Source organism: Chiloscyllium plagiosum, unplaced genomic scaffold (assembly GCF_037043375.1).
Source record: "Chiloscyllium plagiosum isolate Xiang-an unplaced genomic scaffold, Cpla_swu_hap1 HiC_scaffold_5, whole genome shotgun sequence".
Taxonomy (NCBI): Eukaryota; Metazoa; Chordata; class Chondrichthyes; order Orectolobiformes; family Hemiscylliidae; genus Chiloscyllium; species Chiloscyllium plagiosum.
In genome coordinates, this window is record NW_028270143.1 from 36,385,269 (window position 1) to 36,408,316 (window position 23,048).

General features: G+C 39.8%; 1 protein-coding gene across 1 annotated transcript in view; it reads left to right on the forward strand.

The window, feature by feature from the left end:
* The first annotated feature begins 408 nt into the window (after window positions 1-408).
* Window positions 409-23,048, forward strand: part of LOC148149908 (anterior gradient protein 3-like) — a 31,450-nt gene continuing 8,810 nt past the window's right edge. Inside the window, exons 1-5 of the mRNA XM_087986836.1 lie at window positions 409-603; window positions 8,865-8,928; window positions 12,169-12,221; window positions 13,245-13,321; window positions 20,551-20,614. Coding sequence (XP_087842962.1) covers window positions 504-603; window positions 8,865-8,928; window positions 12,169-12,221; window positions 13,245-13,321; window positions 20,551-20,614 — 358 coding nt within the window. The 5' untranslated portion in view covers window positions 409-503. The remainder of the gene's footprint in view (window positions 604-8,864; window positions 8,929-12,168; window positions 12,222-13,244; window positions 13,322-20,550; window positions 20,615-23,048) is intronic.

The window sequence follows — 23,048 nt, forward strand, 5'->3', positions numbered from 1 at the left end:
ATCCAGTACGAATAGGATTGAGACCAGTCATCTCTGTAAAGTACTGTATCACCGTACAGTATTTTATTGGTAGATTCACTTTCATGAATTACACTCAGTGCTGCTTTCTATTTACTAGAGTATAATTCCACACAAAATTGATGGAAATGTATTTCCTTTTCCCTATTTTTACTTCATTTTAACATGCATATATCAATAAAGTGTGCACTTTGTATCATTGAAGATTATCAAAAAGTAATATGGTTAGATTTTGTGAAGTTATTTAACTTTGCTTAATCAAGACGTCACACAGTTGCCATAGGTACTGCTATTTGACAAGTTTATTGCATATCCACCTTACTTAAATAAATCATTCACTCCAAAAACTTTTCCTACAGGAATCTGCCTGAATAGGGAGTGTTACAGGTACTTCTCAGGCTGAATTGATGCAGAAAGGATTTGTGTTTATTAACTCTGACCCATTTGAATTTCAATCAAGGGTGTAATCCAGTGATTATACAACAATGCTTCGGGTTTTTGTTCCTTTACTTTTGTTTCTGGTTGCTGTCACATCCAGCCTAGCCACAGCAATCAAAAAAAGACCACCTCAAACATTGTCAAGAGGTATGTGATGTTTACTTAATGGGGTTTGTGAATTAATTTTGCTTCTGTTGAATTTCTGCTAAGTTGATCTTGAAAGTTATATCAGGAAAGACTATATTCATACAAATGCAAAAGCAATTCCCTGGAGCAGAAAGAATCTGATTTTGCATGGTTGGAAGATCACTGTCACATCTTAATCTTCCTCAATAACTCTTGGGGGAAGACAAGGGGAATTGAATCAACGCAAGCCAAGGGGAGCAGGAAATCATGCAATTGCAAATAGTGGGAACATATAGAGAAATAGTTCCCAACTAAATCAAAGAGGAGACAGGGCCTGAGACAGGTACTTGCTCAGTGGGCTGAATGGCCTCTTTCTGTGTTGTAATTTTTTAATGTAGTTCTATGGGCAATCATTGCTGGGGAAGGTGAGAAGTGGGGTTTAGGTGGAAATCCTGCTCCCCATTGCCTACAAGGAACTTGACAAATATTGTTTAAGTTAAAGCTTTGCTGAGCTTCTTGTGAACCTATGCCTGCTTGTTGCTACCTTTTGCTTAAAGATTGTGTATAATTCAAGTCTTTGTTGATTATAATTGCATTTGGGACTAAATTACATCATCAGAACTGACAATTCCAACTATGCGTGGCCTCCAAGCTAGGAAAGTTAGGTCATGACAACCAACAATACTCAGCACACGGTGTTCGACTGCCATTTAAATTCCCTGGCAATATTTTTCCAAACGGTAGGCATTGCTGAAGTCCTAGAACTTGCTTCCATACATCCTATAGCAAAGTGCCTAGTGAACCATCACTTTTCTCAAGTCTGATTGCAATATAAATATTACAGGAGCTCATACAAAATTCCTCCAATAATAATATAAAAATGCTACTTCTGTGTGACACCCTTTACTAATCATCCCAATGCTTTTTGAAAATTCTGTTATCCAAGTGCTCATTATAGCTCTTGTAAAATCATGAATGTGAGGCTGAAATTGGCCAAAGGTTGCCAAGTGCTTCATGGAGGCTTTCACTGGGTTAACTCTGGCAAGTTATTTCTTACAGTTCTCTGCTACTTATCTCACTCGTTATGTTTGTATCACTCCTGTATGGCATCCTGTTTTTGCTATTGTGCACTCACAATTGGCAGAAATACTGCCAGGACATCGTGGGATTCCAGTTAATGCCACATCTAAAAACTAACAGTACACCAAGTCTAGTCAGGAACTGTGCTTCACAGTGCACTTAATGGGAGGGGAATCAAAATAAAATGCTTCTGAAATCACTTCATTGTAAACACAAGCTCACATTCATAAACATATTGCTTTTTTACACTACTCCCAGTCTGATTGATAGTCATTGTAAGGAGAAAGTGAGGACTGCACTCTGATTTCTAATGAGGGGCTTTTGCTCGAAACATCAATTCTCCTGCTCCTCAGATGCTGCCTGACCCAGCACCACACTCTCAACTCTGATAGTCATTGTAGTCAGAGCTACAAAAGCCAGACCCTCACAGGCTATTGATCCTTAGCACCGTACCATGCTGGAGCCTTGTCTAAGTGCTGTTCCCACTACACCAATGTAGCATCTTCATGTTGTTCAATGTGATATAACATACACTGAAAAGTCTTCAAATGGCTGAAAATGTTCAATTTTTTCAACAACAGCAAAAAAAAAGGAGAAACAAAGCTGTATTTGCCTCTGGGAACAGTCAAGGACTGCTTACCTTTCAAGCAAAAAGTCAGTGAATACTCATATTTTTGGAACCGGGTGTTCTTGAATATGTTTTAATGCCAGAAGTTTGTTTGACATGAGAATCAAAGTTTATTGGGGGTAGCTGGAAATGTAGAATATGAACCATAAGTGAATCAGTCACAATCTGATTAAATGTCAGTGTAGGCGAGGTGGCCTAATCCATGTGTTTTTATGATTTCATACCTGTATTGCAGAAGTCTGCAAAATAGGTCAAGAACACCTTAGTGCATCACAACCAACCATGAGCTGATAACCATGACCAAATCCCAAATTTTTCATCCAGGAGATAAGATGTTAATATCACTGCCTTTATAAGGTGAGCTTGAAATAACTTTACTGAGGCCAGTATCCCATCACCAAGTCCCCCTTTATTTACACATAGAGAGTCCTTGACACTGATCCAGCTCCCTCAAAGCTAGCTCTCAGAGTGAACAGAACCTCTGACACTACTGTTTATATCTCTCAACTAGGGCTCCCTGTTTGGACCTGGTTAACATCCCCAATTAGGGAACTCTTATTCTGTAATGTCCACCTGGTTGACCTCATTACAATCACTACAGAAACATTGACAGTATATTTCAATGGCCCATATCGGTTAGTGAAAAGAATTGGTAAGATTAATTGCCTTTGCGACACCCTAGATTGTCTGAAAGAAAATCAGCTGTGTCACACCATTATGTTAAAGTATTAGCACTGTCAAAAGGAGGACAAGCCAATGCAGGTTTTTCAGGTAGAAAGAACACTGGAGGAAAAAGTGGTAACTCACTCCTCTAGCCTTGGTCAGAAGAATAGAAAGGGAATAGTTGTCTACAGCAATCTCATTTGACTTGCATAGTGATGAAGGAATTTATGAGAAATCGTTAGGATTTTTAAAAACCTCTTCCAATGTTGTATTGACTATATTTTTTATCAATATTGTCTAAAATATGCCATTACCTTCAAGTATAATAAAACAAACCTAGTTTTACATCTTCTAAATGCTGAAATTTCAAGTTATGATTGTTTGTAACTCATGACCCATTTATTCAGATGACTAGAAAGTCATGTCTGTGCCAAAGACTGGTTTCTACATTGAGACTCTGCAGAGACTCTAATGCTGCTGACTTTGAGGAAATTCCCAGGGAAATTAAAAGTTTCCATTGACAATTACTGTGCCTTTGGAATCCTCCAAATAATCTCTTAAAATCAGATAGTTCAGACATTGCTGACTTATTTAAGCTTAATAGTCGCACAGAAAAACATATAGAATCCTGAGTGGCTTTTAAACTGAACACCCAAGTCTCCATTGACCCTAGCATCTACCACGCACCCTGCCCCCCACCCCCCCCACAACCGACCCGCCACTGCAAAAACAACACCCAGCTCCCCAACCCCTGATACCCAACTGTATCAAACAGATCACTACACACTCTGAACCAATGCTGCCAGTTCCAACACCACAACCTCCTGACCCAATACTATCTCCTTACAAGAAAGAAAATCACCCCCACCAACCTGTCATATGACCCCACCAGATCTGACACCCTACCTCTTACCCTTCCACACCCACCTCATCTGAACACCCCCAAAATTGCCAACTGACTCATCCCCTTGTCCTGCCCTAAACACTCACTGCCTAGTCTAATCACCCATCTGGCACTCTGTGCCCAACAGTCTCTCACCTACTTGGCACCTTATCCCCTCATCTACCTGGAACCCTATACCCTGAAACACCTGCCACCGTACCACCTCACAATCTAGCACACTATGCTCTGACAGCCACTTACCTTACCTCTGCACCCACCTGGTCTACACCCACTTACCTCACATACTTAGTTTTCTACAGAAGCTGTCAAAGTGGCAGCTAGATATTTGAATTACAGAATAAGGCACTTGTTATTGAAAAAGTGGATCATGGTTCACGGCAATGAAATCAGAGTGCTGTGCTCAGTCAGCCAATTATTTCTATGTAATGTAGAGTTAGCATCAATAGACACAGAACCGAGGCTACACGATGTTTCAGCAATGCAATTAGATAGTGTTGTTAATAAACTTCAAGATAAGGCTCTTGACAAGAACCTGATCTTTGTGGGACATATTATGTGAGTAATATACAGGGCATCACTCACTCCATACCTACAGAGTGGTGTTTGACCCAAGAAACCACTTCAATTTCGACACTGATCTTTTCCACTCCTGGCCGCAATGTTTCATGTTTTACATTTTCTGGGCTATTGATGGACTTTAAAGATAACACTGAAGTGGTAGTCTAATAAATGTGGCAGCTCAGTCTGCAATCGCACCCTCGACCAACTGCCCGTTGTTTCATTGTTGATATGGCCTGACGGTAAGTAAGTATTTTTAAAAAATTCAGCTTCTAAAACCTGCTGTTTTCTTTCACACTAACTGATCAAGTCACTTTTTGAGAACTTGTGGAGCCCCAATAAAATGCTTGTATTAAAAGCAGAAGGAAAGGAAACCATGTTTGAGAGCCTGAGAAAACGTTTCCCCTGACCAAACATTTTTGATGCCATGGCAAATCATTGTCCTCTTGGTTAAATTACTCAGATTGACAGATTCATGCACAAATACGAGTATCACCTCAGTGCTACTTCCCAAAACTTCATTGTGTCTTAAATGGGCCAATATTCCCTGTCAATATATGTGATGTTACTGCAGTGAGCCTCATTTTTGGAATTAAATGAATGAGATTAATTTGCTGTACTTACAAGTTAGATACAAACCAAAAAGGGAGAAAGGATCTTCAAATGATCTTTTTTGCTGAAGAAAATAATTACTCGGAAAACTAAACTAAGGGACTAAAGGCTGACATGTACCCTGCCTTGTATCTTCTGATCTTAAAACAGAGATATTAGCAACAAAGGTTTGTCATCTTCCAAAATTCCTGAGATTCCAGAATGGGGCCAGTAGATTGAAAATCTGCAAATGCAATACTTCTACAATCCGAGTCAAGGAAGGAGGGAGACGGAAAGCAGGAAGAGATAGGCAGGTAGCTTAATGTTTGTCTTCAGAAAATTCTGATATACTATGAAGGAAATATTGGCCAGATATTTCAGAAAATATCATATAATCAATCAAAGTCAATATTGTTTAATGAAAGGGAAATCATGCTTGATACATTTATCTAAGGTCTTCAAGAAGGTAACAAACAACATGAATAAAAGGGAAACAGCAGATATGGAATATTTGGATTCCCAAGAAAGCATTCAATAATATGCCAAGTGGAAGGTTAGTGCATAAGATATGAGCTTATGATGTTGGGAGCAATATATTACTATGGATAGAGGATTGACTCTGAAATGGGTCACAGAGCCTGGGGATAAATAAGTTATTTTCAGGTTGGCAAGCTATAGTTAGTGGGTTGCTACAGGAAACAATGCTGCAGTCTCATTTATTTTCAATTTATGTTAATGACTTAGAAAAACGACTCTTTGCTGATGATACAAAGTTAGCCAGGAAAGTACTTTGTAAGGAGGATACAAGTCTGCAAAAAAACATAATTTAAGTGAATTAAAAATTTGGAAAATGAACTAAAATTGGGAGAAATGTGAGATTATCTACTTTGACAGGAAGGATAGAAAAAAAAGAATATATTTAAAGGGAGAGATTGCAGAATGCTATGGTACAGAGAATCTGTGAGCGTCCATTCATGGATCACAAAAATAACATGCAGGTAAAGCAAACAATTAGGAAGGCAAATGGAACAGCTTTTACTGCAAGAGGAATAGAGATAAAAACAAGGGTGTTTTGCTACCACTATACCTGGTGTTGGTAAGACCACAATAAGAGCACTGTATACAAATTGGTCTGTTTATTCAAGGAGATACACACTTGCATTGGAGACAGCACAGATAAGGCCTGTGCAATTGCAATTTCTTGTCAGTTTTTCTCACTTTCTGAATCTAATCTTTCAGTCCCTTTCTTTATTTCTCTGCTGTGTCTGATTTTATATTAAATTATATCTCCTTCCATCATTCTCAACCCTTAAGCTGTTTATTTTGCAGTCCTTCAAACAGAAATGCAAATTGTTTACTCTGCCTGTTCAGGTCACAAATGTAATGTTTTCTTTGGTAAACTGTCATCAGCTCACTTTTGCAGAATCTACCATGCAAGACATTTACTAACCTCAAGGAGGAAGGCAAACTAACAGCAAACACTGATAATTAGGGAGCTGTAGGGCAAGTATTCCATTGGTTGAAGTCAAAACAAGCACAAAGGAAGATGGCTGTGGTTCTCAAATTGCCACAGCTGCAGGATATTGATGGTAGAATTCTTCAAGGTCTTAACAATCTTTACCTGCTTTATCAATAACCTTCTTTTTATTATAAAGTTAGATGAAGGATATTCATTAGTGGCCGGATGATTTGTAACTCCTCCAATATTGAGGTAACTTGTGACCAGATGAAGCAAGACCTGCATAACATTGCAGCTTGCGCTGATAAATTGCAAGTAACATCCACACCACACAATTGCCAGGCAATGAGTATCTCGAACAAAAGAAAATCTAACTATCATCATTTGACATTCAATGGAGCAAGCATCACTGAATATCAATATCCCGGGGTTTACCATTGACCAGAAACAGAACTGGATTAATCATATTAATACTACGACTACAAGGACAGGCCGGTCAATGCAAATTATGTGGCAGCTAACTTACCTCCTGCCTTCTCAAAGCCTGTCCACCTTTTGAAAGGCAATAGTCGGGAGTGTAATGGAATACTGTCCACTTACCTGTTTAAGTGCAGCTCCCACATGACTAAAGATATCCATCACCATCCCAGACAAAACTGCCTACCTGATTGGCACCCAGTTTACAACCTTAGATATCCATTCTTTCCACTACTGTTAAACAGTGAATGCAATGTATATCATCCACAAAATGCATTGCAGCAACCTGGCAACATTCCTTTGACAGAATTATACCAAACCAATTAACTTTACCATCTTGCAGAGCAATGGCTGTACATGTATAGGTACACCACCACTTACTAATCTCTAATAAGACATATGCCATCCTGATTTAGAATTCTATTGTCATTTTTTCACTTTCACTGGGTCAAAGTCCTGGAATTATCTCCGCACCAGTGCTGTGGTTGTATCTACACCTCATCGACAATAGCAGTTGAGGAGATATCTCACCATCACTTTCTCAAGCTTTGTTGGATATGAACAATAAAAACTTGCCTATCCAGTCACAGACATATCCAATTAGTAAATAATAAGAAAAAGATGCCTTCTTATTGCAAAACTTGCATTGGAAGGAGTTGAAAGAAAGTTCACTCAACTCCTGAGATGAAGAGATTGTACTCTGATGGAAGGTTGAACAGATTGGGCCTAAAATCATTGGACTTTAGGTAGAAAAAGATGAGATCTTATTGAAAATCTAAAGTTCTGAGGGAACTTGATAGAATGAGTATTATGAGGATGCCTGGATATATTCAAATAAAGGGGGAAAATGTAAAAAAGGAGTGTCCAATTAAGATTGAGATGAAGAGAGAGTTCCTCTTTCCTAGTGTTCTGTCACACCAACCACCGTCAGAATAATATTAGAAATCTTCAAAGTTATAGACTAAAGAATATACTTTAAAAGATTGAAAATCAAGGTGGCTTCTATGGTCACCAGACTATTCTGACTATCTTGAAAGAGACAGAAAAACTACCTTATCTAACCTATTCCACCATCAAATTAAGTTGGGAAATCCACCTCCAGGCAAATCACCTACATGAATGTTCATAACTATTGAAATATCTCTTCTTTTTCAAGATTTTCACTCAACTCAGCCAAAGCATCAACTCAGCTAAGAAATGTCAGGCTTGCATTGAAATAGAGAAGCTATTTCATTTGTATAGTTACTGTTTTATTTCCATCTGTATGTAACTTGCATTTGAGATCATGTGGGTGAGTCAAATGATTGAGATGTTATGGCTTTCTTAACCACCAAGACAAGCGTGGAGAAAGAAAATAACCACCATTATTCAAATAAACAAAAGTGTGCTGTTGGATTATTAATATTGAGTCAAACACTCAAAAGGTAAGAAAATACACAACGCATACATATATAATGTCTTGGATAAATAGAACAAACCTACAATTTGTCCACGACAGTACTTCGGATTTGAAATTCCTTTCCATAGATAGCAATGGGATATATTCAAGGTTCAATTCAATTTTTGTTCTCCAGGAAAGTCAAGAGTTACTGAGGTCAGTGAGAATGTGGAGTTAATACCACAATAACCTCACATAGCCTCCTGAATCAGGAAATCAAATACCCAATCTTTGCTCATATATCTTACAATCTTATGTAAATAGAGGCTGAATTAATTTTGCTATTCTGATATCAAACAATATTTGTTTGATAGTTGTATAAAATTAATTAGTTCACGGTAAATTGGACAGGCTATTTATTTGAGAAAGAAATAAATAGATTTCCAGACACTAAAGACTTCAAATGGCTACTCTAAAGGGCTTAAACATGCTCTCACTTTGGTTTTATTGAATATTTGCATGCCAATGTGTGTTATTATTTTAGGTTGGGGAGATGATATAACATGGGTACAAACCTATGAAGAAGGGCTCTATAAAGCAAGGAAAAGGTAAGAAAATTTATCAGTTTTAATCTTTTGCAGTGAAATGTGATACTGAAAGATTCAAAACCAATAAAGTCTCCAGCAACAAAAATAAATATGGCTGTTGTTGGGTATCTGGTCAGAGATAATGCTTGTCTTTGTTGGAATCTGTAGAAAAAGAAGTACATTTTTGATTATAGATGAAATGGTGGTGAAATCCTTATGTATGATTGAATTGATTGTGGCTTGGTTATTTCTTGCCACAATCCAAAACAGAATTGCAGAGATACAATTGGTACATCTTGGCAATAGTAAGGACTACAGATGCTGGAAGTCACTGTCGATAAAATGTATAGCTGGAAAACCGAAGCAGGTCAGACAGCATTGGAAAAGCAGGAACGTTGATGTTTTGGGTCAGGATCCTTCATCAGGACTGGAGGAAGGGTCCTAATGTGAAACATCTACAGTCCTGCAACTCCAATGCTGTCTGACTTGCTACACATTTTATCAACTGCTACATCTGTTCACCTGCAGACAGTCTTAGCTCCTATAATAATATCATCAAAATGAATTTTAAGCTAGATCTCCATCCTTATGCTAGGATTACAAGATCCTCTGAAGTGTTACTTTAACATTTTTGTCTTGGATCACTTTATGAATTTGGCATTGCGTAGACATCCTTAACCTGATCATTATAATGATCGCTATTCAGTCCAGTGTTCCTTTGGGGAAAAGTTCAAACCCAAAAGGAGCGGGTTCAGGTCAGAATGGAGATGTTAAAACAATCTGAATCCCAACTCCAGCCTGTGTCCAATCCATCCACTTCTCATTTATTCATGAGAGCAGGCAATTAATCCATTCCCAGGAGGTAAGGTTAGCAATTTAAATATCGCAAGTAAAAGTTTCACATTTGCCATTTTCAATTTGACCTTGGACAACTTGGCAACCTTTTTCCTGTAGGTAGATGCCATTTCACTTACCTACTGAAGTCTAAATACCTGCTTATCAAATGTCCCATGAATAGCTCTTCTAGTGAACCCCTTCTAAACTCCTCTGACCTCTGCCTCAAAGTTTCCAGCTTCCTATCAGGACACTTGAAATCACTCATTCCCCCGGTCCATGAGGACATCGATCTTCTCTGAGAGCCTCTGGTTCTACCCCTTCCCCACTCATGGGAATTCTGATCCCTCAACAACCTCCTTTCATTATCAATCCAAAAGAGTTCCCCAGGATCTGACCACCACCCTCTCAGTTGTGTCTCAGATCTAATGGATCCTGCAGTCTCCTCTCCAGTGACTCAGTTTGACCTACAGGGGTGGGGGGGGGGGGGGGGGGGTGAATTTCTCAGTGACTCCATATGCAGCATTGAGTTAAAACTCTACAGTATGTCTCTGGGTTCAGGTTGGTCATGCATAACTGGGCCCAGAACCTGGCCCCAAAGAATATATGATGCTCCCCTTTTTTCAAAATTTCATAATGATCTCTTGATAGCATTTGGTTGGCGATGTTCCTTCAGAGAGAGTTGGGGAGGACTCTATTCCTCCTGTAACAAAGTCAGAGCTGGAAATGTGTTGCTGGAAAAGCGCAGCAGGTCAGGCAGCATCCAGGGAACAGGAGAATCGACGTTTCGGGCATAAGCCTCCCAGAAGGGCTTATGCCCGAAACGTCGATTCTCCTGTTCCCTGGATGCTACCTGACCTGCTGCGCTTTTCCAGCAACACATTTCCAGCTCTGATCTCCAGCATCTGCAGACCTCACTTTCTCCTGTAACAAAGTCACCACAGTGCTATTCTTTCATTAGAGAAAGACAAGTGCTGGTGGTTTAACCTGAAGCTCATTACACCTTGGGCAAGTGGCAATGTTGAGAAGATTAGACTTTATGGGAACCTCAGCCAGTGTGGGAACTGAACCTACACTCTTGCATCACTCTGTATTGCAAATCAGCCTTTAAGCTGACTCAGCTTACCAACCCCCTTCCTGCTATCAAAGGCGAAAGGGTCAAGTCAGCTATTTCTAGTTACTCTTCTGCTGTGGAAGTTGCTGTTTCTAATTAAGTGAAGCCAGACTCAGCTTTTAGGTCTGATGGCTAGTTAAAGGCATAATACAGCGACTGGAAGGAGGAGAATCTATAGAGTCATAAAGTCGTACAACATGGAAACGGACCCTCCAGTCCAACCAGTCCACACTGACCATGTTCCCAAACTAAACCACTCCCACCCGCCTGCGATTAGCCCATGTCCCTTGAAAGCTTTCCAATCATGAATTTATCCAAATGTCATTCAAATGTCATAACTGTACCTGCATCCACCACTTTCTCTGGCAGTTCATTCCACTCATGAACCACTCTGTGTAAAAGAGTTGTCTCCTATGTTCTTTTTAAACATTTTCCTCTCATCTTAAAAATGTGCTCAAGTTTTGAAATTCCCCCCTCCATACCCCCCCCCCCCCCACCCACGAAAAAGATCCTTGTCATTCACCTCATCTATGCCCCCCTTTGAATTTATAAACTTCAATAGGGTCACCCCTCCATACCCCCCCTCCCCCCCCATGTTACAGTGGAAAACTGTCCCAGTCTTTCCTGTCTATTTTTTATATCTCAAACCTTCTATTCCTGATAAAAACCTGATACATCTTTTCTGAATCCTCTCCAGTTTAATAATTTCTTTCCTATAACAAGGCAACCAGACCTGCACACAATACTCCAGATGAGGCCTCACCAACATCCTGTACTTCCCAACTCCTAATTTCAAAGTTCTGAACAATAAAAGCAATGACAGTGAAAACATCCTTACTCCATTAAAGAGTGACATTGGTTATCCACGTTGTATTCCATGACTGATGGGCAGATTTTCTGACAGATTTAAGCCAATATCACTAAATTCCTGCTCACCAATCAGCTCAGTAAAAGATTTAACTCAAAATATCACAAAACATACCTAGAGACATTTTGGTATGGCGAGCCTCTGAATCTCGAAAAAAAAAACAGTTTGCAGAATCTTTTGGGCAAAAGTATCCTTGTCTATTATGGCAGGATCTATGCTTCCCTTGGCATTAGAAACACCCAAACACATCTCACATAACCCATCATATGCATGGAGGCTGTTACTTCTCAGATACACCCAGCTTTGGAGCTGGACTGGAATAGTAGATGAAACTGATTGAATCACTTCTGTAGGATGTTATTCTACAGTAGACACATAGATCATGTTTTAATTATGATGATTCACTGAATATCTCTTCTAATTTTCCCATTATTTGTTGGTTTAGCAACAAGCCATTAATGGTTATCCTTCACTTGGAAGACTGCAAGTACTGTCAAGGTGAATGCTCTGTTTTATAGAATTCTTTCAGTTTCATAGTTAGAAATGTAATTCTGTTCCATTTTCAAAACATAATTTAGGGCAAATATTATGCTTTTTAAAATAAACATTAGGTCAGCTATTAGAGGCAGATATTTATTTCAAATCTTTACAAAGATCAGTCATCATATATTCTACATTTATTCATCTTGTTATGGTCACAGGAACATTCTGGGTTTGATTAAGGGTAAATATATAATTCAGGTTTGTAACTCTTACACCTCTACCTTAACTAATATTTTGCTACAAAGTTCATCCAAGCCTTTGCAACCTCTAGACTCAATGTTACCAATGACATACTAGCTGTTCATGTCCCTATCTTCTGCCAGATTGTCTGCCACAGAGTTATCATATTGAATTGGAGGGGTTGGTAAATGGCAAAGCAATTTGGTGCATCTAAATATGCTCATAAGTTCAAGGTTAGTTCTTTTCTGGCAAACATAGTAAGGAGCAATGTTGAAAGTGGGCAAGTTAATCTAAAAGGTGAGAGATGTAAGAAATTGGGCAGACGTTTCTCTGGCTGTAGTGACCTTGAAAATGAGGAGGCAAAAGAAGACTGTGAAGGCAATCAAAGGGCCCAGAGTATTGGCAAAAGGGTTGATGTGGAAAAAGGAGTTTTGGGAGAAGTTGCACTTACCTGCATACCATCCAGTTATCTAATTTAATAATATCAGTCTCAGGTTTCTAATTTCCTTCATTCTCTTTTGTTGAGACCAGCACACCACAGAACTGTAGTCCTCTCGCCAAGTATACAGTTGTATAAAAGAGGTGACATAGAAATAGCCACACATGCTAGACATTACTAACTTAATCAAACAATTCCAAAGTACTATTTGGAGAAGACTATTAGAAATAAATAGCCAACACTTATGTATCACTCTTAACTAGCAAAACATTCAATCTGTTTTTGCTGAATCAATGCAAGTCCTTTTTGCTTCACACTATAACACATATAACATGTGATGTTTTCAAACCTTTTTTCAGCACTGAAGAAAGTTTTTGCTGAAAATGACGAGGTCCAGGCTATGGCTGACAAAGATTTCATTATGTTAAATCTAATGGTAAGCATTGCTCTTGTTCACTTTGAATAAAACATTTTATACACTTGCAGTTAAACCCACTCCAAATGTACATTGAAAATGTGAATGCATACTTCTAATAACATTCTGCCAACTAAAATTAATGATCCAAAAATTGAGGGGAATATATTAATAAACTCAATATTGATTCCTGTACCAGGGACACACATGAAAAAATGGAAACTAGAAATTCATCTGCCCTAATTTCTATGTTCAGATTAAAATGGATGCAACATGAAACAGTCCATATATCTCATTTAAATTATTACAGTATAGAAATATATACATCAAGCACAAGTCATCTTTTCTCTGTGGCACCACTTGATCTGCACACAGGTGGTGTAATTATAAACATGCTCGATAGGGCAACAAGTGCCTGGCACTTCTGTTCCATCAAATTTTGCGGGTTCCCACATATTTCCAGTTAACTTCAATAATGTGAACAATGTGTCTAGGACACAGAATCATGCAGTAGTGGAATCTTTCCAATGATGAAATCCACTGTCAGCTGATAGTACAGCATCCACAAATGGCCTCAGATCTTCTTGGACGGTCTTCATCATGACCACACCTTGAATGGGCAAGTCAATGTTAAGTAAAATGAGAATTATTAAGAAGACAGAGTGGCATGGGTGTTGTCATAAGTAAATGTTTCAAAAGTGAACATTTTGCATTATATTAGATTTGTTTTATTTATATGTGCATCAGTGTTATTTGTTGAGGCAAGTTTAGTCAGAGAGCTAAATGCCCTGGCATGCCTCATGTACAGGGGAGTTAGGACATTTCATGATTGTGGAATAAATGATCATGTGATTTTTTTTGTCCACTTTTTATTGAATGTTTATATTAGAGTCCAGTCTTCTACTCACCACTCTATGGGACATGACTGATATTTTAGAGTTAGCTGGCCCTCCTTTGCTATGCATTATGAAGGATATCTTCTGAGACTACTCATAACAGGAATAATTGAAATGTTGTCGTGCACTCAAAGTTTTGTGAGGACTCTGTCAGTGAACTGAAATGGGTCCAAACATGGACAGAATTGACACCATCCTTTCGGCCCTCATTTCTAGCTTTGACTAGCTTTCCCCAATACCTTCTACTAAAACCAGTACTTTCCCTCTTCACCTTCTCCATGCCCACAACTCTACACCACTCCTCTTATCATCAACTCACACTTTTCATTCCCTTTAAACAAATGTGAATGGGTGGCATTAGATTCTCAGACACTAATGACTTTAACTTGAAGATATGCTGTTATTTCAAAAATGTTTTAATACAATGGGAATTCATCGCTCAGGATCCTATAAGATTCCACTTGGCAAAGTGGAACGGGGAATTGAAGTGGTCAAGTACAGGGCTGTGGGGTTTTTTGGTTCATGTGTCCCAGAAATGTTCCCTGAAATGTTCCACAAATTGGCATCCTGTGTCCCAATGTAGAGGAGGCAGGATATAGTTGGTCTCCTCTAAATTGGGGACACAGGATAGTCTCCTCTACATTGGGGAGCCACCCGACACCTGGAGGGAGAATGCCTCATCTTCTGCCTTAGGACCCTCTAATAACATGGCATCAACTTCAATTTCACCAGTTTCCTCATCTCTCCTCCTCCACCTCATCCTCGATCCAACCCTCCAACTTGGCACTGCCCTCTTGACCTGTCCTACTGGTCCATCTTCCTTACCATCTATCTTCCCCACCTTCCCCTCCGATCTATCACCATCACCTCCCACCTGCATTTACCAATCACCTGCCAAGCTACCTTCCCCCCAGCCTCACCCCCACACTTATTTATCTCTCAGCTTGCTTCCTCACCCCTCCACCCCCCACATTCCTGATGAAGGGCTTATGCCGAAAACGTTGACACTCCTGCTCCTCGGATGGTGCCTGGCCTACTGTGCTTTTCCAGCACCACACTTTTCAACTCTGATCTCCAGCATCTGCAGTCCTCATTTTCTCCTAGATTCGATCCAAACAAGCCAAAGGCATCTTTTACTTGAACCAGTCTATATTTACATGCATTTGAGCAGGACTGTTGAATAACTGAACGGATTCCCAATTAACTTCAGCAGGAAGATCTTGCACAGTGGTCTTTTCCCAATGCACTTTAGCGGCAGCTGCCCCCAATTTTAGTGCATCCCTCAGCACATAGTCCTAGACCTTGGAACGTGCCAGTCTGCAACACTCAGTGGAGGTTAACTCCATGTTCTGGAAGAGCAACAAGTTTCAGATACACCAAAAAACATCTTTCACGGAGTTGATGGTCCACCAGGTGGAGTTGATATTTTCCTCAGTGTGCATCCTGGGGAATAGACAGTAGAGCAGAGTTCTCTGTCACTCAGGACAAGCCTCGACACTACATTTAGAAGGATCAGAATCAAGTTAATTGGGTCTCAGACATTGACCTTACAGCAATATCAGCCCCCCCCACTACTTCCTATCCTGTGCCAAGTAAATATTGCTAACACAAAACCCTATCTCCATTCTGTGGGGGTAGATATTGCTGTGGACCTGAACAACCAATGCAGCATTTTCCATTATTCTGCCTTATCCTTGTGCATTTTAGCAAGGCAGTCATATATTGGAAATGGGCACAATTAAATGTTACCCAGGTCAAAAATGGTAAGAAAGTTCTGCTTTGGTAAGCACTGTAACATAAGTAAACCCATGTTTCATTGTAAAATCCAAAGTACATAGAACTTAAAACACAGGGACAAGCCTTAACATCAAATGAAACTAATCCCTTCTGTCTGCCCTTGCTCCATATCCCTCTATTCCTTGCATATTCATAAGCTTATTTGGAATTCTCTTAAATGTCCTTATCGTATCTGCCTGAACCACACAGTGCATTCCAGACTCCTACCATTCTCTGTATGTAAACGTTGCCCCTCACGTCTCCTTTGAAATGCACCCCCCCCTCCCGCACCCCCCCCCCCCCCCACCTTAAATGCATGCTCCCTAGTATTAGACATTTCAATTCTGGGAAAAAGATTCTGACCATCAACCCTATCTATGCATCTCACAGTTTTACAGTCTTCCAATAAGTCTATCCTCAGCTTCTGCCGCTCAAGAGAAAACAACCTGATTTTTTTCTAGCCTCTCTTTATAGCTTATTCCCTCTAATCCAGGCAGCATCCTGGTAAACCTCTTCTGCACAATCTCCAAAATGTCCACCTCCTTCCTGTAATGTGGAATTTGAATACAATAATCTAAGTGTGGCCTAACCAAAGTCTTATAAAGCTACAACATGACATCCTGGCTCTTGCATCTCCTAGAACAGGGACAGCATTTCAAAAATTATTTAATTGACTGCAATGCACTTTGATATCCAGTTGTTCTACAAAGTGTATGTAAATGAAAATATTTCTGTCCAGCAAGAGAACTGAAGTAACTCCACTGACATTTAATGACAATAACATTGGAATCAGTAGGTATCGGGGGAAACTGTCCAGTGGTTACCATCATTCCTGACACATAGGAAGATGGTCGTGGTTGTTAGAGGTCAGTCATCACAGCTCCAAGTATACTGCAGAAGTTCCTCAGGGTAGTGTCTTAGGCCCAAACATCTTCAGTTGTTTTATTAATGATCTTCCCAGCCATCATAAAATCAGAAGTGGGAATGTTCGCCAACGATTGCACAAAGTTCAGCACCATTCATGACTCGTCAGACACTGAAGAGTTCCTGTCCACACACAACAAGATCTGGACAATATCCAGGCTTAAGCTAATGAGTGGCAAGTAATATTCACACCACAAATGTTAGGCTATGACTATCACCAAAAAGAGACAATCTATCCACCGCTCCTTGATATTCAATAGCATAACCATCACTGATTCCTCTACTACAAATATCCTGGGGGTTACCATTGACCAGAAACTCAGCTAAACTCATCATACAAACACAGTGTCTACAACAGCAGGTCAGAGGCTAGGAATACTGTGGCAAGTAACTCACCTCCTGACTCCCAAAAGCCTGTCCACCATCTACAAGGCACAAGTCAGGAGTGTGATGGAATAACCCCCACACCCCCCCCCCCCCACCTCACCCCCACTTGCCTGGAGGACTGCAGCCCAAACAACACTCAAGAAATTTAACACCATGCTGGACAAAGTAGCCTGCTTGATTGGCACTACATCCACAAAACATCCACTCCCTCCACCACTGATGCTCAGTAGCAGTAGTGGGTACTAACTACAAGGTGCACTGCAGAAATTCATGAAAGATCCTCAGACAGCACCTTCCAAACCCATGACCACTTCCATCTAGAAGGACAAGGGCACTAGATATATGGGAACACCACCACCTTCAAGTTCCCCTCCAAGCCACTCTCCATCCTGACTTGGAAATATATCGGCATTCCTTCACTGTCACTGGGTCCTGGAATTCCCTCCTTAATGGCATTGTGGGTCAACCCACAGCAGGTGAACTGCATCAGTTCAACAAGGCAGCTCATTACCAGCTTCTCAAGGGCAACTTGGGAAGGGCAATAAATGCTAATCAGCCAGCAATACCCACATCCCACAAAATGTAATTTAAAAACTCCCATGCCCACCATCTGCAAGGCACAATTTAAGTATGGTGGAATTCTCTCCAGTTGCCTGAGAGGATAGGATGAGATGGCATGGCATGGGATGGTTTCCAATAGCACTCTAGAATCTCAACATTATCCCAGAAAAGCCCACTTGATTAGCACCTCATTCACCACTTTAATCATTCACTTATTCTACTGTTGACCTGCAGTGACAGCAGAGTAGACCATCCACAAGATGCACTGCAGCAACTTTTAAACACGAGCAAAATCTTCCAAACCCACAACTTCTACCTAAAAATGCATGGGCAACAACTGAAGGTCATTCTGGCACATGTGAGTTCCTACCAGCTGGCACACCATCCTGATTTAGACAATCCCTTCATTGTCTTTGGATGAAAATCCTAGAACTCCCTCCTTAACATCACTGTGGGTGAACATACATGACAAAGTTAAAATCACGCACCACCAGGTGATAATCCAACAGGTTCATTTGGAAGTACAAGCTTTTGGAGTGCTGCTCCTTCATCAGGTTGCTAGTGGGGCAGGATCATAGAACACAGAATTTATAGTACAAGATTAAAGTGTTATACAACTGATGAAATGTATTGAACAAACCTAGATTGCTGTTAAGTCTTTAATCACAGAATGGGTTGCAGGTTTCAATTCACTAATATGTAAATTACAGAATCTTTTTCAAGTCACATTCCTGAGATAACTTCAGATTTTATAAACAAAAGTGACATCTCAGCTCAGACAATGCATCAAAGGTGTGAGGTTAGAGTCTGTTTGTATCCCAACCTTGAGTCAAACTGGTTCTATTTCCAAAGTAAGAACTTATAAAATGTCACATGGACTGACTGTCTATAGAATGTGTGCTTTTTAAATAAAAGTGCATGTATCTGAAAATGCAAATTCATCCCATAGACTTATATGTACGTACGCGTGCATGTGAAGGAGAGAAATAGAGAGTGATATAGAGAGAGAAAGAGAGAGAAAGAGTCTGTGTGTCTGTCTGTCTGTCTGTGTGTGTGTGAGAGAGAGAGAAGAGGTAGAGGAAAAGAGTGTGTACGTGCGTGTGTGCGCACGACTGTGACAGAATATATTCCTGTGAGATGGTGGGTGCGTAAGTGTGAGTGTGGGCTGTGTGTGTGTACGTGTGTCTGAGAGAGAGCGTGTGTATGAGAGAGGATCTGTGTGAGTGTGTGAGTGTGATCATGTGTAAGAGTGCATGGGTATGCGTGTGTATAGTGTAGTGGTGTCACCTGTAGGGTGGCATGAACCTCAGATCCTGGTTAAGGCTGTCCTCACTGAACTTGGCTATCAGCTCTGCTCGGCGAATCTGTATTGTTGTGTACCTTGAAGTCAGCCTTGGAGGATGTTCACCTGAAGATCCGAGGCCAAATGTCCTTGACAGCTAAATTATTCTCTGACTGGGAGGGAATATCTCTGTCTGGCGATTGTTGCACAGTGTCCATTTATCCATTGTTGTAGTATTTGCATAGTCTTGCCAAGATACCTTGCCAGCAGCGTATGAGATAGACAACGTTGGCTGAATCACATGAGTACCTGCCACGCATGTGGCGGGTGGTGTCCCCATGTCTATTCGCAGTATCCATGTCGACACTCTGACATATCTTGCAATGGTTGCCATGACAAGGTTGTAAGGCATTGTGGTCGATGTTGTCCTAAAGGCTGGACAGTTTGCTGTTTATGGTTTGGTGGTTGTTTAAAGTCAAGAGGTGAAGGCATTGGGAAGATCTTGGTGAGGTGCTCATCCTCATCAATAATGTGTTGCAAGCTGCATACCATACACCACATGAACCACAATTGGTTAAGAAGTTGGCTCACCAAGTCAAAGGCAATTAATGATGGGAAACATATTCCCCATGATGTAAATAGGAAAAAAAGCTTCATTAATACATTTGAGAAATGGCAAGGGTGAACAAAGAGTGTATTATGAACCGAAGGGTTTTACAAAGAGTGAGTAAAATCCTTTCCCAAGCCCACATCCACCCTAACCCCAGACCCTTAATGACACTTACTATGAATTTATCTACTGAGATTGATATGTTGTAAAAAGGAAAAATATTCATCATATGACATTTTTCATTACTCTGCATGCTTCATAACAGAGTATTCCTTATTTAAGTCTCCCAGGTTATATTCTTAAGTAGATTGACCACCTCATAAAGAACCTCTGAAATCAACAAATTGAAGAGGAGCACATTTGATACTGCACAGATATTTGCTCTATGAGATAGTCATGGTGAAGTGAAATAAACAGCAGACACTCACACTAACTGGGTCTCATTCTAAATCTTGTCATGCTTGCCCAAGTCATGATTCTAATGAATTTCTCCTTGGTTATACAGATATATATTAGATCTTATGCTTGAGAATGAATATTGGGATACAGGGATGAGCACTCACCTCAAGTGTGGAATGAAAAAAAAACAACGGTTGTTTAATCCACCTCCTGCAAATAAAAAAAGGATTATATTTTTCTTATCATTTCCCCCACCAGCATTACTGGGGGAATCTTTTAATTTATGGAGTGTGTCTGGGTTGTAAAAAGCACACTTGATCTAAGTCAAGGTAGTGTGTGCTCTGATCTTGCTTGTTTTTCAATTAATGGAGAGTTAATTCGAGGTGTTTCATAACCTTGTGTTTTTTTCAACAAGCATGAAACCTCTGACAAGAACCTTGCACCCGATGGCAAATATGTACCACGCATCATATTTGTAGGTATGTTTACGATTGTAAATTAATCAGTTAATGCTGAATTAACCCATCACAGCCCATTGAATATTGGCGATATTCTTCATTTATATAATTCCGTGGCTTTTTTACTAGTTTCATTATGTGGTTTTTATTTTACTTTCTGTCATTTATAATCTGTAAAGAAATTAAAGTAAATATAACAAGGGCAATTGATTCTGTGCTGTAATGGCTCTGCAACTGGGGGCAAGTGCTGATTTACATATTGGAAAAATGTATCTGCCAACTGGCTAATAAATCAAAACTGAGTTCATCTTTACCATAATAAAACAAAGAAATGCGGCTACTGGAGATCTGAAACAAACAAAATCAGAATTTGCTGGAGCAACACAACAGGTCTGGCAACATCTGTGGAGAGAAAACAGAATTAAGGTTTTGAGTCCAGTGACCTTTTTTCAGAACAACTTACCAAATACCTCCATTCATTTCCAAACATAAGCATATGGCAATCTTGACTCTTCATTGCAGTACAGGTTCCACAAAATGGCAAAATGCATCATGTTTCCTTAATGAGGCTACATTTCTCCCCCATTACTCTTTGGCAAGATCATAGACAGTCTACTGACAACAGTAAGCATGCTGTTTGAGAAAGACATTCACTGTGGTTATTCACCCATGGCTCAGACGTTTCTGGCTATCTTCTCCACTGATAATGGAACTTCTCTTCTTCCAACATGTCCAGTGAAATGAGATTTGCTATTGCATCCAGGTTTATTTACATCTTATTAACTTACTCTGTACTACTCTATTATGGACATGCCAATTTACCCTCTCAGTACTACATTTACAAGAAGTGTTATCAATATAATTTGGACTAAAAATCAAATATGAATAAATTTAAACAGTTTTTTTAATGCTTTATAAAACTTAACAATACAAAAAATGTTAAGTGAGGATTTTTAGTATCATTCATCTGCTGTACCTGTCAGTGGAGCAAGATATTCTCTAATACCCCTGAAAGTAGGATTTGTACCTGAGCTACCTGGTGCCAAGGTAGGTACACTACCATGATGCCATAAGAACCCCTTCATCAAAATAGCAACTGTACATCTAACTAATTAACTCAGCATAGCTGCTGACTCTATGCCCAAGAGTATTTTAAATCCATTGTATATTCAGTGATGGATAGTTTGCATTCAGATTTTCATCATTTGGATTAAAATACCAATGTATTGCACCTGGCATATGTCAAGAGATCATAACGGGAAGCCGCACACTCCCAAACTGCAATGCTATATCTATTAATGTTAACAGATCAGACATCATGGGCTAGGAATGAGCAATTTCCTGACATGCATGTAATTTAGAGCAACACATACAGAATTTTTGCATGTTAGGATCTGCAAAATCCTAACATGCAAAAATTCAGTTGCAATTTCACCTGAAAACCTGGTTTTAGATTAGATTACTTACAGTGTGGAAACAGGCCCTTCAGTCCAACAAGTCCACACTGACCCGCCAAAGCGCAACCCACCCAGACCTGTTCCCCTACACCTAACACTACGGGCAATTTAGCATGATCAATTCACCTAAACCTGCACGTCTTTGGATTGTGGGAGTAAACCAGAGCACCCGAAGGAAACCCACGCAGACACGGGGAGAATGTGCAAACTCCACACAGTCAGTCGCCTGAGGCGGGGATTGAACTCGGGTCTCTGGCGCTGTGAGGCAGCAGTGCTAACCACCATGCCCACTAAGTTTTATGTTTTAGCAAATTGGAAATCTAAAAGGAGGATCAGTGATAATTAGTGGTAATAGATAGAGACACACATAAAGAACAATAAAAACAGGAAGAGAGTGGTAATACGATTACATATTATTATAAGCAAATAATGCAAAAATTATAATTTTCACAAAGATATTGTCCAATTACAACATTCATTAGGAGCCATAGCTATGACATTTTCATTGCTTTGACCCACATTGCAGCAAGGGGATAATGACAGAACCTAAATTGTGCATCAGTGAGCAGATTCTTAATGATGAAGTGCTAGATAATACTAATATAAATGTCACTTCCAACATGTCACTTTGAATTGAGAGTAGGCTGGTGGGACAATTCTCAGCTTAATTGGATTTTAAAAATAGGATGTACTTCGGCAATACCTCACATTGTTGGTTTGGATCCAGTAATTTAACTTCACCAAACCAGGTTCACTTGAGATGGAGTTAGATTTTTAAAAATGCACAAACATGGGATAGTCGTGTTGCTGGTTAGGCCAGCATTTGTTACTCTAATTTGCATTTGCATTCCTTATTTACTTGGAGAAGGTGGTGAGCTGTCTTATAGAATGCCTATCCTTGGGTGGAGGGACAATCATAGTGCTGTTAGGAAGGTTGTTTAAAATTTCAACCCAACAAAACTGGATGAACAATGACAAATTTCCAAATCAGGATGATA